The 17,625-nt window shown below is 49.6% G+C and overlaps 1 protein-coding gene across 1 annotated transcript in view; it reads right to left on the reverse strand.

Moving 5' to 3' along the window:
• ANKMY1 (ankyrin repeat and MYND domain containing 1) overlaps positions 1 to 12,946 on the reverse strand; it is a 38,525-nt gene extending 25,579 nt beyond the window's left edge. Inside the window, exons 1-7 of the mRNA XM_045575753.1 lie at positions 12,614 to 12,946; positions 11,985 to 12,105; positions 9,139 to 9,328; positions 7,076 to 7,219; positions 3,267 to 3,739; positions 1,720 to 1,936; positions 1,171 to 1,335 (exon numbers count right to left, since the gene is read on the reverse strand). Of these exons, the coding sequence (XP_045431709.1) occupies positions 1,171 to 1,335; positions 1,720 to 1,936; positions 3,267 to 3,739; positions 7,076 to 7,219; positions 9,139 to 9,328; positions 11,985 to 12,088 (1,293 nt within the window). The 5' untranslated portion in view covers positions 12,089 to 12,105; positions 12,614 to 12,946. The remainder of the gene's footprint in view (positions 1 to 1,170; positions 1,336 to 1,719; positions 1,937 to 3,266; positions 3,740 to 7,075; positions 7,220 to 9,138; positions 9,329 to 11,984; positions 12,106 to 12,613) is intronic.
• Between the last annotated feature and the right edge of the window lie 4,679 nt (positions 12,947 to 17,625).

Genomic DNA, 17,625 nt, shown 5'->3' on the forward strand with positions numbered 1-17,625 from the left:
GACAGAAGCCTAAGGCCGCTTGGGTGGGAGGCCTCTCTCTCCTGCCTGCTGCACACTGGACCTCTTGGGCAGCAGCTCTGGGCTCCTCCCCACACATGCCTCTCACCACCAGGTTGGGCTGGTGGCCTCTGAGCTCCCACGCAGGACTTGAACTTGAGAAATGGGAGTTAGAGAAAGCATCTGGTCCCCTGAGAAACTGTCTGTGGGGGGACACAGGATAGGCTGAGAAAAAGCCTTTTCCGGAGAAAGAGCTTGAATGGATTGGGAGGAGGCGAGGGATGAGTACAGGCTCGTTGAGCCACAGGGACATTTTCCAGATTGAACTCAGAAGCACCACCCAGGAGGCCCAAGACCACAACAGGAAGAAGCCCTCACCCCCTCCCAAGGCTTTCTTAGTGGATGTCGGGCTCGCACCATCAGGGTCCAGGGTCTGCCTCCTAGGGGTGGGGACCTCCCTCTGTGAGTGTGGCCCACTGCCCACGCTCAGGAGATGTGGACACCAGGTCTGCCTACACTGCAGAGAGCCGGCCCCTGCACTGCGACTTGTCTCTGAGTCTGGGCTGAAATGGGGGAGGAATACCTCCAGGCAGAAAGGAATCAGAGGTCCCACAACAAATTTAACACGGGCTGACCTGTGACCCACATCTGGGCAGGGCATGTGCAACTTAACTATGGGGATTTCATCGCTGTGCCACCATCAGAGGCACCTACACAGACTAGATGGCACAACCCACCCACACCTGGGCTGTGTGGGTGTCCCTGTCATAAGTGCGTCATCATTGATCAAACTGTCACCCACAAAAAACAGAAGCAGGAGCTCAAACTAGCACTTATCTGGGGACATTCAGACAGCACCACTCTAAGAGGAGGACCATGAGGGGGGTCTCGGGGCCCCAGCTGCTGTGCACATGGCTGTTAGGACACATGTCCCTCAGAGTCCTGGCAGCAAGCTCTGAACACCCTAGTGAGTGTGCACACTCTGTCCCTGCCTCCCGGCCGCTGGCCTTATGGTCTTTTCACCCATCTGAACCTGGTCCGTGTGGGAAGGGGAAGCTGGTGGGCAGCTGGGAAGAGAGAGAGAGATGACGGTGGCAAACAGGGGCAGAGGGAGCGGGTAGGTGGACGGTGGGTGGTGGACACTGAGCCAGGCCGCTGGGGCCCACAGCTGACCTGGAGCAAGGGCACCGTCCTCTCGGCGATGTTGGGCCTGAAGGACGTGGCTGGGTAGTAGAGGAGGAAGCACATGTTGAGAGGTGTGAGGCCCTCGTCCGTGCACTTGTTCACGTCAGCCCCGTTGTCCAGCAGCAGGTTGACAATGTTAATGTGACAGTTAACCTGGAGGGAGAAGGCCGGTCTCACAAGGACAGCAAGCTCCCTCAGCCGAGGGCGAGACGGGCACCTGATGCTCACATGGAAAATAGCTTCCCCAAGTGAGGCCTCACGCCAGCCTGAACTCTGGGACAGAGACATGAGCCCTCACTTGGGCTGGGCTAGGGGCATCAAACATGTGACCGAGACATGTGACCAAGGCATGTGCCCTCACTCCACTTGACCCCATATGTCACACTTCGAGTCTGGGAGGACTGCGGCTTCACCAAATGGAGAGGGAATGTCCCCCCCCCCCCCCATTTGAGGGTGCCATCCCCAGGGGCCTCAAGGGTCAGTGCTCCTGCAGGGCAGCCCTGCAGCACACACAGCATGGGAGGGAGGGATGCTCACTGCGGCTGCAGCGAGCACTGTGTAGCCCCGGGCGTCGGCCACGTCAGGACTGGCAAGGTTGTCCCTCAGGATCCCACAAATCCAGTCGTAGTTCCCTTCCTCAGCCTTCAGGATCATCTCCCTGGCAAGCCGCTCCTTGGGGCCACGGCATGCAAAGCTGCTCCGGTCCCCCTCCAGGATAGCGCCCATGTTCCAGCTGGAGTGCTCCTTCTTGTTCCTGGCAACACAGGAGCTTCAGTGGACCCAATGCCACCACTGAAGGGGCCATCCTGAGCCCTCCTTCCCACATCGCTTCTTCTCCTTCCGGGGCCCGGAATGGCTCAGCCCTCTTTCTTCCCCTCCCGCTCAGCCATGGTCAGCGTGGAGGTGGCACACTGCCTGCAGCTGAAGATGCTCAGGCTAAGCATCTGCCCTGGGCAGCAGAGGCTGCAAGGAGCACACACACAGGCCTGGCACTCAGCACCAAGCAACCACATCCCAGCTCTGCCCTTTTGCTTTACTATTTGAGTAGAGGGCATGCAAGTCCCATGGTCCGTTCACCACATATACAGAATGAAGCCTATGTGCCCATAACCTCCTTCACAGTCAAGAACCTGCGGTTTTATGGTAGCTTCTGTTCCCAATATTTTTCATCGACTATGGGCTCAACTGATATTTGCATAATGGATGAGTGGATGCATCAATAGGTGAAGAAGCAGATGGATGGGTGGATGGATTGATGGATAAATATGGATGGATAGATAAATGAGTGGGTGGATGAGTGGGTGGATAGATGGGTGAGTGGATGGATGGTTAGATGGATGGACGGATGGATGGATGGATGGGTGCATGAACAGATGCATAAATACCCTTCTGTGCTCACAAACATGCATTCTAAAACAGTTTAGTGATATCCGAAGACAATTAAAGAAAAGGATTAAAATATTGAAAATTTTACTTAAGAAATCAGTTTCCCTTTGATGCTGCCTATGGCAGGGCTATGGAGTAGGGGTGCCTTTGGAGACCAGCAGAGCAGCTCTGTCTTTTCCTGGTCATCTTTGGAGAAGCCAGAGGCCTGACCGGCCCCTAGCCCACTCTTGTCCTGCTCCCCCATCCTTGGCTTTCTGGCCAGATCCATATTAAGACAGCATGGTAATAACAGCCCCACTCTTTGTGTGGCCCTTGTGCAGAGACGGCCATCTAATCACAGGCAGGACCCTGCGCAGGTCTGCAGATGTGGAGCACTAGCTCTGACCTACGCAGAGGAAACATGCACAAGGCCCCAGCACCAGGGTGTGACTCAGCTCCATGGAATTAGGTGTTTACCCTCTTCCATGCCCTGGCTCCACTCTCACCAAGCAGACTCCCTCAGAATAGGCCAGCAGATAGATCCCCCGCCCCCACAGCCCTCCGCATGCAGGGATGTCCCAACCCACAAGCCCTCCCACTCATCATTGGGCCGTGCCAGTCCGTTAAAAAAAGAAGCCTATTTACGTCAATCCGACAAATACCCTGGGCGCCAGGGCCATCAGGTCCCCCAGACATCACAGAACGGCAGCCCTGATTACCTGAACTTGTAAGCATGTTTTTGCATTTTGACCATCAAAGGGGTCTCATTTTTTATGAACCACGGTTCTCCGTCGTCAACAAATGGAGGGATATCATTCAGGAAGATCCGGGAGTCCAACTCTCTTCGGAAAGAGCGGGTAATGGGCATGTGAGTGTTGTCGGTAGAGTAGAGGTACACTTCCGGGGACAGACTCAGGTCGTCATTCAGCAGCAACTGCTTATAGTCATAGAAAAATGGGTCCTGCTCCTCATGCAGGTCCCAGTGCATGGTCTCCTCCTCAGAGAGGCTGATTTTAACAGGGGAGTGCGTGAGGAAGCCCTCGAACTCCGGGTAACAGCTGATGGAGAAGCTGCAGGGTATTTCCGTGCACAGCTTGATCAGGTGCTCCCGGAACCACAGCCCCACATCCTGGCAGCCATCAGGGTAGGTCTCAATGCCTGGCCCAAACCGCTCATCTGCCTTGTACAGCCCCTGAAAAGCAAGTCCCGCCAGGGCAGAGGAGGACTCAGCAGGGCTGTACTCTGCCACCAGTTTCTCAAAATCAAAGAAGAAATGTCTGCCGAAACCGGTTTGGCTCAGTGGATAGAGCGTCAGCCTGCGGACTGAAAGGTCCCAGGTTCGATTCCGGTCAAGGACATGTACCTTGGTTGCGGGCACATCCCCAGTAGGGGGTGTACAAGAGGCAGCTGATCAATGATTCTCTCTTATCAATGTTTCTAACTCTCTATCCCTCTCTCTTCCTCTCTGTAAAAAATCAATATATTAAAAAAAAAAAAAAAAGAAGAAGAAGAATAAATGTCTTCATTTCCTCAACAAATATCCATTGAGGCTTCCTATGTCCCAGGTACAGGGACCGACAGCAAATGTGTAGTAAACAGACATTTCGGTAGAGGATATGGTGGTCAGGGGCGGGCGGGACCTTTCTCAGAAAGTGGGGACAGGACCAGGGGTCTCAAGGTAGAGAAGAATGTGTGGGATGCCAGGACCGGCTCATTTCAGGGAACCCCCCACAGCTCTAACACTGGGGGCCCAGGCCAGGTGCTCTAGCAGCTTGTGGGTGAGGTGCCAGGCTCCAGGTCAGACAAACCCCAGCAGGTGTGAGTGAGGAGGAGGAGGAGCTGACCCTTGCTGCCCATAAACCTGGCAGAATGTAGCCATTCCTGGGCTTTTCTGGATGCTTTCACCAGGTATGGAGATGGAACAGCTAGGAAGAACAAATGAGAAACTATGAGTGACAATACAGCCCCCAGAACAAGGGAGTCTGGCAGCACAGTTCCCTCCGGGAGCACAGAGACTGACTCAGTTCCAGGGACCTGATCTTTCCTGCAATGGTGTTGATGGATGTCTGGAGGTTGTGGGAGGGCAGGGGAATTTTTATGAGGAAATATCTTGTCATTAGAACTATAATCACAAATGTAGACTCTGCCAGTCACCCAATGGTTAAATAAAGAAGGTGTGTCCACAGATGCTACTTCTTGCAGGTTTTAAATTTTCTGCTTTTGGTATGTGTTGTCAACCAATCGTCATTGGTGCTAATACAAAGTCAAGAGGAATCCCAAATTTGGGGTGCAGAAAAGAAGGACACTTTATTCAGGCTGTGAGCTGCTCTGTTTCAAGCAGGCCAGGAAAACTCATCATTTGGTAGAAAGGGAAAGTGCTTTAACAGACAGAAGTCCCCGCCCTTGGTCCCTGGTTGGTCTGTCCCCTTGCAAATAAGGACTCCAATTTCTTGCTCTTTGATTGGTTCAAAAAGCACTTTCCTGATTGGACAGAATGGAGATGCTCTGATTGGTCAGTGAAGATGTTGATGGGGATATAGCTGCACTGCTCCATTTGAGTGGTGAAAACCTCAGTCCTATTGGTTGAAATAGTATTCCAGGACTCCTCTATAAGGGCTGGCTCAGATGGCAGAAATAGTGCAGATAGGCATTCAGTGTAGATGCTTCTCCCTGAAGTGCAGTTTGCATGAGAGGCCTCTGTGTCGTCGTGTGTATTTTTAAATTTGAGCCCTGTTAGCCACCAGGAGCCCTCCTTAGTAGGTATCTGCTTTCTCAGGGTCCACATTGCTTACTTTTTTTTTTTTTTTCATTCTTATTTTTTGTTAATCCTCACCTAAGGATATTTTTCCACTGCTTTTACAGAGAAAGGAGGGTGGGAGGGAGGGAAAGAGAGAGAAGCATCGATGTGACACATCCATTGGTTGCATCCTGTACACACCCTGACTGGGGGCAGGGAGTGAACCTGCAACCGAGGTATGTGCCCTTGACTGGGAATTGAACCCTATACCCTTTGGTGCGCAGGTTGGTGCTTTAACCAGGGCCACAGTATTTATTTTCGAGCAAAGAATCTTCAAGGAAAACATTCTAAAGGTCACCAGCAAACATGGCAGGATCCATGAGCAGGCCATGACCGCAACACTCTCTGGAGGCCAAGTTCATGCTGCCATCCATCCCTCAAGACCACAAGAAATGAGGGATTGTGAACTGCCCTGAGGAGAGGGGCAGGAACATGTATGCATATTTACTCAAATTTTGTAGGTGCAATGATAAAACATCAGCAATGACAAGGGAGGGTTTAGAATGTTAGAGAAAAGGATGGAGCCTCGCTACTCTGGGTGGACCCGTTTGCTAGATTTGACTAGGAAAATATCAGTTTTGTACATAATTACAAAACTAAATTAAAGCAAGATTGAACAATAGACTCTTAAACCATGAAAGCAAAATAGCACAAGTGAATGTGGCTCTGTATCCAGTGGTGGATTAGCCCCAGAAAGGAATCCTTCTGTAGGATTTGACCCTACATCCCTGGTGGACAGGCTGGGGGACAAATGGAAAACCAAGGAATCTTGAACTGTCTTCAGAAACCATGATGGTGGTAGTGACGCTATGTTGTTATCCTAAAACCATTACACATATTTTATGAGACAAAGCAAATGATAAATGTTAATAGTTAGAAGTTGAGATTGTTAGGACCAAGAGAAATGTAGGCAGACACAGCAGCAGAGCTGTGAGTGAAAGCCCCACCCTTCCACACTGCAGCTGGAAATATTAGGAGAAACGGGTGATGTCTTTTCTCATCAAGAAATATATTTCTGCCTTAGCCAGTTTGCTAAGTGGTTAGAGCACCAACCCTGGGACTGAAGGGCTGCAGGTTCAATTCCAGTCAAGGGCACATATCTTTGTTGCAGGCTTAATCTCCAGCCCCAGTTGGGGCATGTGCAAGAAGCAACCAATCCATGTCTTTTCTCTGTCTTTCCCCCTCCCTTCCACTCTAAAATTCAGTGGAGAAAAAATAGCCTTGAGGGAGGATTAACAAAGAAAAGGAAGAAAAAAAAAGAAAGAAAGAAATTTACCTCTAGATCTACTACTGAAAAGGCCTAAAAATAACAATCACCCAACAAGGCAGTAAGGAGCACCCAGACTATGGTCCCCAAACACTGTGTCCCACTAAAAGGACCACGCTCCCCAAATGGTCAATTCTGGTCCAGGATGGGAAATGCATGAAGGATCTTAAAACTACTTGTCATCGCAGAAACCTGCAGGAACTGTGTCAAAATCTCAAGAGCTAAACCACAGAGGCACTCCCTGACCAAAGGTGGAACAATCTGGGTATCAAATAGCGTAACAGTGGCAAGGGATTGAAATATACCAACTATGTTAAAATCCATGAGTTTATGAAGATCTAAAAAAAATTAACCATCATTGCCACCTGAAGGGTGCTAAGAAATGGATTTATGGTGACCCTGCTTCTCATCTGCAAATGCGGCAGCCCTGCCCCTTACTCACTCTTGGGGCCCCATCCCCTCACCTGGAAGAGCCTTGCCTTCATGTACATAGTGCCATAGCCTTCTCGGTAGCTGAGGTAAAACATGCCAGTGAAACTGGAGCCATCTGGCCACATGTAGGTGCCAAAGCCATGGCGGTGGTCCCGGTAAAACTGCCCATGGTAGGACTGTGAACAAAGAGCTCTGTGACAGGCATGTCTGAGAAGCTGCCCTTCACCACCCAGACCCTTACAGGACCCCTCCCAGCTGACCCACCAAGTCTGGCCAGAATGAATGGGGACCAATGAGGTTATAAACTCTCGGGGTGCCTGGCCACAGGGTCCCCTTCAAGTTTGGTGGCCAATGTGACAGAGCATGGTCACCAAAATCATGCACAGGGGGTGCCAGGCAGTCAGTCCCCCCAATGGCCACACTCCCTCCTGCCTGGCTCAGGTGAGGGAGTGGAGGAGGTGTCAGAACTGCCAAGACATCCCGAGTCAGAAAGGGAGAGGTCATGATGGGGTCAGTGCCCACTCTGGGTTTAGGCAGAACCTGTCTCCCCTCAGGAGCTCTTGCCTGGGCTCAGCTTTCATCTTATCTGGCTTCCAGTCAGGTTCACAGACAGCAGGCTGGCCCAGGAATTGGGGGCTGCAGCCTCCGGGTCACCCATGTGGCCCTGGGGGGAAGGGTGTGGGCTCTGGTTAAGAACATGGATTTGGCTTTGATTTAAAACTCCTCCATGGATGGGGGCCTCTTTCTGTGTTATGGGTGGGACTATCAGAGCCTTCCCTCCAATGGGACCCCAGAAGAAACAGAGAATGTGATGTCCAATCACCAGACTTGACTGTCATGTGTGTCAGACTGCTGCCTTCTGCAGCAGAGGCGGGCTGGGCAGCAGTCAGTCGACTGTCCATGCTCTGCACAAAGGGGATCCACTGTTGTCTGCTTCCTGTCCCTTTTCTTTCCTCTGGCAAGTGAGATGGCTCCCCATTCATTTGTCAGTGGATTGACCCTACCTCCATCCCCTACACATGTGGAATGCCTGGCCAGCCAGAGGACTCCAGTCCTAGCCTTGATTTGGGTTTGGCCACAGGGTCCTGCTGGGTTTTTTCTTCTCTTCCAGGAGTTCATGATGCCACCCCTGTGGGCTTGCCAGATGGGCTTCCAGTTACAAGAGCCAAGAAGGCCCTTTTCAGTTCAACCAGGTCTAATTGGGGTCTGCTGGTTACTCCTCCTGAGTCCGGCAGGGCCAGACACCGAGGAGCAGAGAGGCCCTAGGCTGGGGACCGCCTGCCTTCCATAAATATTCCATGTGTACGATGGTGTGGGGAGTCCATTCAACTGAAAAGTGAAAACCTACGCTGCACACTGTTTGTGTAGGACTGTGGGGCATTTACTAGTAACCACCAGCATGAGAGGATGCTGGCCACACCCAGCACTGGGCCAATGTCCCCGTGCTTCCATCTACCCTCACCGGGCCCCTGCACAGACCTAGGGCCTCATCTGATGAGCAGAGCGGACGTGCTCAGTCCTGTTCTTTCAGTACAGTTAACATGTTCAAGGCAACTGCTGGAGAGTGGCGCACCCTCTGCCTTCTGGCCTCTGGCTCACAAGCCTCCACGGCTGTACAAGCGTCTGCTTGGTGGGTCCAGAGGTCCCTACCAGGCCCCTGCTGTGCTCTCCCTTCACGGGGAGAACCTGGCATTGGGAGGACAGGTTGATGTGCCCAAACTGCTCACCACTGTGAGAGGGCAGTCTGACCCCTGCACACCACAATGTCAGTTAAAAGAGAAATCAGCTAAGAACTAAGAAATGAATTTGAACAGGAGTCGTGAATGTCCTGGTGACCCAAACTCATGGGCAGAAACTCAACTTGGGTTCAGGTTCCTGCTTGCCTGCCTGCCACTGTCCTGATCACTGGAGGTCTGGGGACTCCTCCGAGCTTGGGGCCCATTCCAGGCATTTCTTGAGTAGGAAAAATGTTAGCCTGGCATCCCTTCTATTGCTCAACCATGAGTTCATATCATACCCCTCTCAGAAGAAGAGAAATGGGCCCTGGTGGCTGAGCCCTGAGCCGGGAGGGAAGGAAGCATTGGAAGCCAGTTACCTCACCCGTAGGCCACGAGAATTCTCCATACCCCAGCTTCATGTCCAGCCCGAAATGCCCTCGGTAGACACAGCCATCCTGCCACTCCTGCACACCTTGGACCAGCTGGATGTAGGTCTCCTTCAGGTCCTGCTCCCTAAGGGGGGCCTGGGACTCCTCCTCCTCCTCTTCTGGGACCTCTGGAATGTTCCTGCGGCATGAAGGGCAGCAAGAGGGAAGAACCGAACTGGCCAGAGTTCTTCAGAGTGACTGTGTGCCGAGAACCGCACTCTACCACACCGCACCTCCCAACAACCCCAGGGCAAAGGCTGTTGGTATTCTCATTCCCCAGAAATGGAAACAGAGGCAGAGAGAGTATAGTGATTGCCCAGGAAGTGGAAAGTACTATAAGACTGTCTAACGAAGGTAATGGCATGTAGCAACCACCCAGAGCTGGGCAGACACTGGTGAACCAATGGAACAGGCTAAGCAAGGAGAGGGAGCTTCGGGTCAAGTTAAAAAGCAACTTGAGGGTCAGAATGGACCCTTCAGAGGAAGGGCGGATGCAGGGTTGAATGGACGCTTGACAGAGCAGAAAATGTGTGCCAGGGCGGGCTTGCCTCTTTCCTGTTCTTGCTATCTAAGAGTACACTCCTGACTCAAAGGTGGACCCAGCGTCACCCAGCACACACACACCCTCTCTGCCCCCTGCCCCCTCTGAAGGCCTGTGGGAGGGTGCTGCACCTGGGTGTCTGTCTAGACCCGTGCTGTTGTCAGGCTGCACACAGTGTAGGAACACTCAGACTTCGAGCCCCCTCCACCAGCTGGCCCTCAAATGCCAGCCACAAGCCACAGAGACCTGAAGCCTGCCCAACAAGGAGGGACCGGGCCACTACAAACACAAGGATTTCTATTCCATATTGTTATATGCCTGTAGGAAGAAGCCAAGGATTGATACCAACATGCAACAATGATGAAGTCTGGGGTTCAGATATGCTTTGTTGTTGTTCTTTTGCTTACCTGTGTTTATGGGTTGAATTGTGTCCCCACCCCCTAAAATGTGTTGGAGTCCTACCCTTTCAGAACCTCACAACGTGACTTTATTTGGACTCTAATCCAATGTAATCATTGTCCTTATAAAAGGAAAAAAGTTGGGACACAGAGGATTGCAGAGAGGTGACGTGTAGACAGAGAGAAGACAGCCATCTACATGCCTCGGGGAGAGGCCTGCCACAGACTCTTCCCACACCCTAAAAGAGAAACACCCTGTCCACGCCTCTTGGACTTCACACCTGAGAACAATAAATTGTTGTTTAAGCCACTTGCCTGTGGTTTTTTGTTTGAGCCCTGACAAATTAACATGTCAGTATTTTCTCATTTTCCACATGGCACAGATATGACTTGTTAATAAAATTTAAAAAATTAGTATTAATGAGGAGGAAAGATAACTGAGAGTAAGAAAGGAGAAATAAAAATTTTCAAAAATTTCCCTAAAATAATAAATGAAAATGATTTTGAGGTTAAATAAGAAAATCATACTGTGCAACCAATCAGCTATAAGGCCCACTTCGGGGTCACTGAAAATGATCAACTGGCAAGGTACACACGAGTTTGACCACTTGGCTCTGTCACCAGATAGTTCCTTACTTCCTCATGTCAGGCTGCTGCAGCGGCTATAACAAACTCACAGATGGGCAGCTTACACAACAGACATTTATTACTCCCAGTTCTGGAAGCTGGAAACTCAGGGTCAGGTGCCTGAAGACTCGGTTCTCGGTGTTTTCACATGCTGGAGAGTGGAAGCTGTTAGTCTCCTCTTGTAAGGACAGTAATACCATCATGGGGCCCCACCCTCAGGATCTCACCTAATCCTAATTATCACACGTACCTCCCAATATTATCACGTTGTGGTTAGGGTTTTTACATAGGCTTTTCAGGGGTGGGGGGACACAATTCAGTCCATAAACGAGACAAACAGCCCTAGCCAGCTTAGCTCAGTGGATACAGCATCAGCCTGCGGCCTGAAGGGTCCCAGGTTCGATTCCAACCAAGGGCACATGCCTGGGTTTCGGGCTTGATTCCCAGTAGGGGGTGTGTGGGAGGCGGCTGATCAATGATTCTCATCATTGATGTTTTTATCTCTCTCTTTCTCCCTTCTTCTCTGAAATCAATAAAGAAATATATTTTTTAGCTGAGACCGGTTTGGCTCAATGGATAGAGCGTCGGCTTGGGGACTGAAGGGTCCCAGGTTCGATTCCGGTCAAGGGCATGTACCTTGGTTGCGGGCATATCCCCAGTAGGGGGTGTGCAAGAGGCAGCTGATTGATGACTCTCTCTCATCAATGTTTCTAGCTCTCTATGTCTCTCCCTTCCTTTCTGTACAAAATCAATAAAAATATATTTTTTTAAAAAAGAGAGATATTTTTTATAAAAAGAGAGAGAGACAAACAGAGTGGGGTTAGAGGGTGGATTGCTCCTTGATCTGAGAGAAGCACCTGGCCCAAAATATGCCTACCAAGTATCAGCTCTCACATCAACACCCTGTGAAGAAGCTATGTCAACCCAGGACTGGGAACCCCACGGTGTAAAGCAAATGCCCTAAGACTGGGAGGTGACAGGCAAGCCCAGAGTGGGCAGGCTAGATGGAAGGTGCAGAGATCAGGCTCTGGGGCCCAGTTGCCCATTATGGTAATTTTCTTCGGTGGCTGTTTATACAACATTGGGGTTTTTCTATTTTTCCAGAGACTAGATTTCCGAGGGATAATATAACTTTTAGCGATTTCTTAATACCTGCCTCAAAGCTGGATCCCAGCTAAGTCTGGTCCTCAGCATCAGCTGCAGACCTCCCTTCCCGAGGTTCCCCACACCTTTTGGTGAAGAGGATGGAGCTCTCCAAGATCCCTGGATCCTCATTGGGAGTAGGCTTGCTGCCTTTCCTCTCCAGCTGGTCTGAGGAATAACCACCTTCCATGTCTCTCGTCTATGAACCTGGAAGCAAAACCGGAGACCCACAGTAGCTCCCAAGGCTTCTGGTAAGTGCCCACTGACTGCCCACAGCCTCATTGGCCTCAGAGGAACCCTGCTTCCCCTAACCGGGCCAGGTCCAAAGGCCTCCGCTGCCATCCTTCCTGTTAGAATCTCCAGGAAATCTTCGCCAGAGCTCCGAGGGTCTTCTGGCCCTTCCGTGGGGTGGAAACCACAGGAAGGGCCAGTGGGCCACCCTTCCACGACCACAAGTTAGAGCCACGTGGCGAGGTCAGTCGAGCGCCAGCTGAGAGCCCCGGGGTGCTCAGGAGCCAGCAGCGAGGGCGGCCGGGCCCAGCGCAGGTGCAAGGCCCCATCCAACCCCTAACTCACAGCCAAACACGCAAGTCGGGTCTCAAATTTCCTCTCTACTCCTCCTCGGGAGCGTGGGACCACTCACAGCCCCTCGGAGACACCACACACACACACACACACACACACACACACACACACACACACACACACGGCTCACCACAACTCGCTGCTTCCCTGCCGAGATCCTGACAGCGCCCCTGCCAAGGGGTCGCGCCCGCCTCGCAGAGCTCACAGCGACCACAATAGGTCAGCCAGCAGCGCAGGCCACTGGCCAGTGTCCACTGGGCTCAGTGCTGGAGCCCGAGAGCGTCGGGTTTCCCTGGAGACGACGCCACTCCCCGCCCACGTGCCCGCTACAGCTCTAGGCCTGGCCAATCCCGCGCGGACTTCTCCCAGACACGCCCCCGGGCGTTCAGGGTGGGGGCAAGGTGTGGCCCTCTGTGACCTCACAGAAACCCCAGCCCGGTGTACCTGCCCCCCTGCCCTCTGCCCCCACCCAGTGGGCACACACCCTCCCCTAGCGCCTCTGCACCTCCACAAGTGCTCCTGGCCTTCTGTCTGAGTCCTCCCCTCTCCCCCGTGGGATAGCAGGGAGCCGGCAGTGGGTCTCCACCCAACACTGACCTCCATGTCCAACACAGGACGCTGGGTCAGCCTCTGCCTTAGGACATACCCGGCAGCACAGCTGAGGGCTAAATTAACTTGTCTACCATCGCCGTATAGCCAGCACTTGATCAAGCTCTGCCTGACTCTGAAGCGGGGCTTCCTTTCCTTCAGTAAATGTTTGTGGGAGGCACAGAGGGAGAACTCAAGGTCTAGTGGAGGAACTAGATGAGGTAAAGGCCTGGGGTCACTGGGAGAGAAGGATTAGCTGTTGAGACTGACAAGTCAGAAGTTTCCAGAACACCTCTTTTTGGACTACATTTTAATATTTAGAATTGTTTGGCCAATCTCACCAAAAAGTCAGATTTGCCACAAATAGGTGTGTGTGTGTGTGTGGTTTTTTTTTAATTTTAATTTCTTTATTGATTAAGGTATCACATATTTGTCCTCAATCCCCCATTCCAATCCCCCACCCCATCCCCACTCATGCCCCCACCTCCTATTTTCCCTGACCACTGGTTAGGCTCATATGTGTGCACATAAGTCCTTTGATCTTTCCCTTTTATCTCACCCTCCCTTTGAGGTCTGACCCATGGCTCCTTATCTCTGGGTCTGTTCTTGTTTATCAGTCTATGTTGTTCACCATTTCCCCCAGATGAGTGAGATCATGTCCTACTGGAAATATACTTATAAGAATAAAAAATGAGACAAACAATAATCGTTATGCTGAAAGGCATATGAATCAGTCTGTAGAGAGTTTCTTTCTGGGCAACCAGTTCTTTTGAGACCCAATTTCAATGTCAAACAGTTCCTATGTCAGCAATGATATTTCAGATCCGGATGGTGGACAAATCGTGGTAATGCAGGTCTGACCCTCTCTGGTTTGGTCCTGGGCCACCTTCAGCGACATGCAGCTGCTGTCTGCTATTATGGCAAGGTGTCCTCAGCGTCTACCATCTCTGGACTGCTTCTCTTATGTCTTCATAGTTGGAGTAGTCCTGTCAATTCCTCTCTGTTGCCAGAATCCACATGGTCTTGGAGTTGTTTTCTGAAAATATACAAACATATTCTCAACCAAAAGTTAATAAATTTTGGCTTGGGATCCTTTTTCGTTTTTGCCCAAATGATTTTCCTCTGGCTTGTTTTGACACCATGTGTGTTTTTCATGGGTGTATTGCTGATAGCATTAAAATTAATTTTCTAAAGTACAAATTTTCTAGATATAATTTACTTTCAGGATATTTTTCCTTACATGATATTCTTCTACGTTCCCCCTTTTTTTGATTTAAATATTAGGAGACTTTTGAAAATTATCAATATATAATGTAGTCTTGATAGCTTTTAAATTTTAATTTTTTGCACTATAATATGACTGCTTTAGGTTCATTTCCTGTTGTGAGATTTTATCCTATGATGAACTACCAATAAAAATTTTAGTTAACACTTTAGGAACAGCTTTTTGTCCAGTGCAATTAGTTTTTCTAGGATATTCACTTATTTCAAATTAGCCAATTTAAATTAGCCTGAAAACTTGTCTACTATTTTACTGTCAAATTTATTACTCCAACACAACCTTATTTTACCGTGAAAATATTAGGGGATAGGATTATTTGCCTTCTTAAGTAGGCCCTGAGCATTCCTGGTGGTAGGCTGGATTTAGATATCAAAACCCCTCTTCCCGACACCATGTTTTTTTAATTACTGCCTAGTCTTTTGTATTGGGCAATGTATTAGTTTCCTAAAACTCCCCTAACAAAGAATTACAAACTGGGTGGCTTAAACCAACCTAAGTTATTCTTTCCTCGGTGTTTGGCCTTGGAACAGAAAACCCACCTCATCCTCCAACAATAAAGGGTGATTTGCTAGCTCAGAAAACCAAACAGCCCCAATAGGAAGGTCTTCAGGTTTGGTTTGGTTCAGTGGCCCAGCAATGTCAAGATCTGGTTTCTCCTAGCAGAGCTTTCACCCAAGACTGCCTTCCCCTGTGGTGTTAAGGATAAAATGGAGATCTCCATGCTCATCTCCTCCTTGGTTCTTGAGAGCTCAAGCCCTTTTTTTTTTTTTTTTTTTTTAATATATTTTATTAATTTTTTACAGAGAGGAAGGGAGAGAGATAGAGAGCTAGAAACAGACCAGCTGCCTCCTGCACACCCCCTACCGGGGATGTGCCTGCAACCATGACCGGAATCGAACCTGGGACCTTTCAGTCCGCAGACCGACGCTCTATCACTGAGCCAAACCGGTTTCGGCGACAGCTCAAGCCCTTTGATGAAGCAATAACGAGGTAACAGCTTTATTGATTGGCTAGAGGTAACCAGCACCCACTTCCAGAACTGGGGGACAGAAAATCTATTTAGTTGGCTCCCATGAACTTGGAAAAATGGAAATTTCATTGCTTCTCCATCCCAAGAAAGCCCATCTGTCTTTAGGGCAGAAAAAGAAAATGGATTCTGGGAGGGCTTTTGTGGGAGATATCCGGACCTGCAGCCAATGAAGACATGGCTGCAAAGTGGTTTCTAAGTCTTTAGCTCAGAAAGGAGCTGGCCCAGGTTGTAACAAAAGATCTGACCGTTGCCAGTGCTTGGAGGCTGTAGCTGAACTAAGAAAATCAAGATCACACAGAGATTATACACAGGTTCATTTAGTCGGATTTATCCAGTACTAGGTGTGGGGGAGGGGTTGGTACTGGAGAATATTCTCTGGTAAAATGGATTGCAAATCTTTGGCAAACAATGGAGATGAATCAGAAAATTTTACTGTCATTAGAATAAAATTGCAATTGCAATTAAATAAATATATGCAAGACTGCAGTTACTTTTCGCTAAAACTATTCCCTGAAAGGAACCGGTCATCAGGAAAATCTATTGAATAGGTATTCTTTTTATTTTATTTTTTTTATATATTTCTATTGATTTCAGAGAAGGGAGAGGGAAAGAAACAGCAATGATGAGAGAGAATCAGTGATGGGCCACTTCCTACACTGCCCACACTGGGGATCAAGCCTGCAACCTGGGCATATGCTCTGACTGGGAATCCAACTGTGATGACTTCCTGGTTCATAGATTGATGCTCAACCACTGAGCCAGCTTGCTGGGCTTGAAGAGGTGTTCTTAAAAGATGAAACAGAGAGGGAGCCGGAGACCTGGATGCCAGGACACAGGCTTTATTGAAGAAAAGAGTACCACTGCCTGCTGCTTCCAGAGAGAGGAGCGGAAGAGACCGAGAGCCGGGATACAAGCGCCTTTAAGGGGAGGAAAGGGAGGGGACGGGGCTTAGGGCACTCAGCACACGCTGATTGGTGGTTTCATGTAAGACCTATGATTAGGGACCTAGGGAATTTAGGAATGGGGGGGAGGGGCTTAGGGTATTTGGCAGATGCTGATTGGTGGTTCAATGCTCAAGAATGTCAGGCTGCATGTGGAGTTTATATCTGTCCATCAACTGGAGGAAGGGAGGATCTATCAGTTCTTAATGACTCTTACTGAAGAGGCAACTGTGTGAACATTAAATGTTAACTTTTTGAAGTTAACAGGGATGTCTCAAAAGTTAATAACTTAGAAAAATAACAAAAATAATAGTTTTTAAAAAAATGAAGTTAATGGTAAATAGCTTTATATAAACTATAAACTATGTTTCACAATAAAAGGGAAATAGTCCTAACCAGTTTGGCTCAGTAGATAGAGTGTTGGCCTGCAGACTGAAGGGTCCCGGGTTTGATTCTGGTCAAGGGCACATGCCCAGGTTGTGGGCTCTAATCCCAGTGGGGGCCGTGCAGGAGGCAGATCAATGATTCGCTCATCATTGATATTTCTATCTCTTTCTTCCTCCCTGAAATCAATAAAAAAATATATTTAAAAAAACAAAAGGGACATAAAATGCAGACATTACAAAGGACAATTTGTTAAGAAGCAGATAACAGAAGGAATAAGCATAAAGCTATACTAAAGGGCACCTCAGCCCTCAATACAGTTGTAGGAAGTAGTTATTAAGAATACGTGATAAAAAGAAAATTACACGAAACCAGGCGGTTTACCAAGATGACGATATTGAGGACACTGGTCAGGTGCAGATGAGGATCTGTGACGGGGCCCCCCTGCTCCTCCTTATGACAGCCACATAAAAGATGAGATGCATGCGGAAACCGGTTTAGCTCAGTGGATAGAGCGTCCGTCTACAGACTGAAAGGTCTCCAGTTTGATTCCGGTCAAGGGCATGTACATTGGTTGCAGGCACATCCCCAGGAGGCAGCTGGTCGATTTTTCTCTCTCATCGATGTTTCTAGCTCTCTATCCCTCTCCTTTCCTCTTTGTAAAAAATCAAAAAATATATATTTAAAAAAAGAAAAAAGATGAGATGCCCCCTCCCGGAGCCCCGCTGCAGCCCACCTGGCCCTCGCGCAAGGTCACGCTCCGGTGCGGCTAAGCTCTCGGGTGGCCGGGACCTTCATTCCGTTCCAGAAAACCAGCCTCTCCAGTCTGCTGGTAAGCTCCGCCCACACATAGCATTCATAGCCAATCAGAGGAGGCGCTCCGCAGGGACTGACCAATGAGGAGGTGGCCAGCGGCT

Source organism: Pipistrellus kuhlii, unplaced genomic scaffold (genome assembly GCF_014108245.1).
Source record: "Pipistrellus kuhlii isolate mPipKuh1 unplaced genomic scaffold, mPipKuh1.p scaffold_m20_p_7, whole genome shotgun sequence".
NCBI classification, from domain to species: Eukaryota; Metazoa; Chordata; class Mammalia; order Chiroptera; family Vespertilionidae; genus Pipistrellus; species Pipistrellus kuhlii.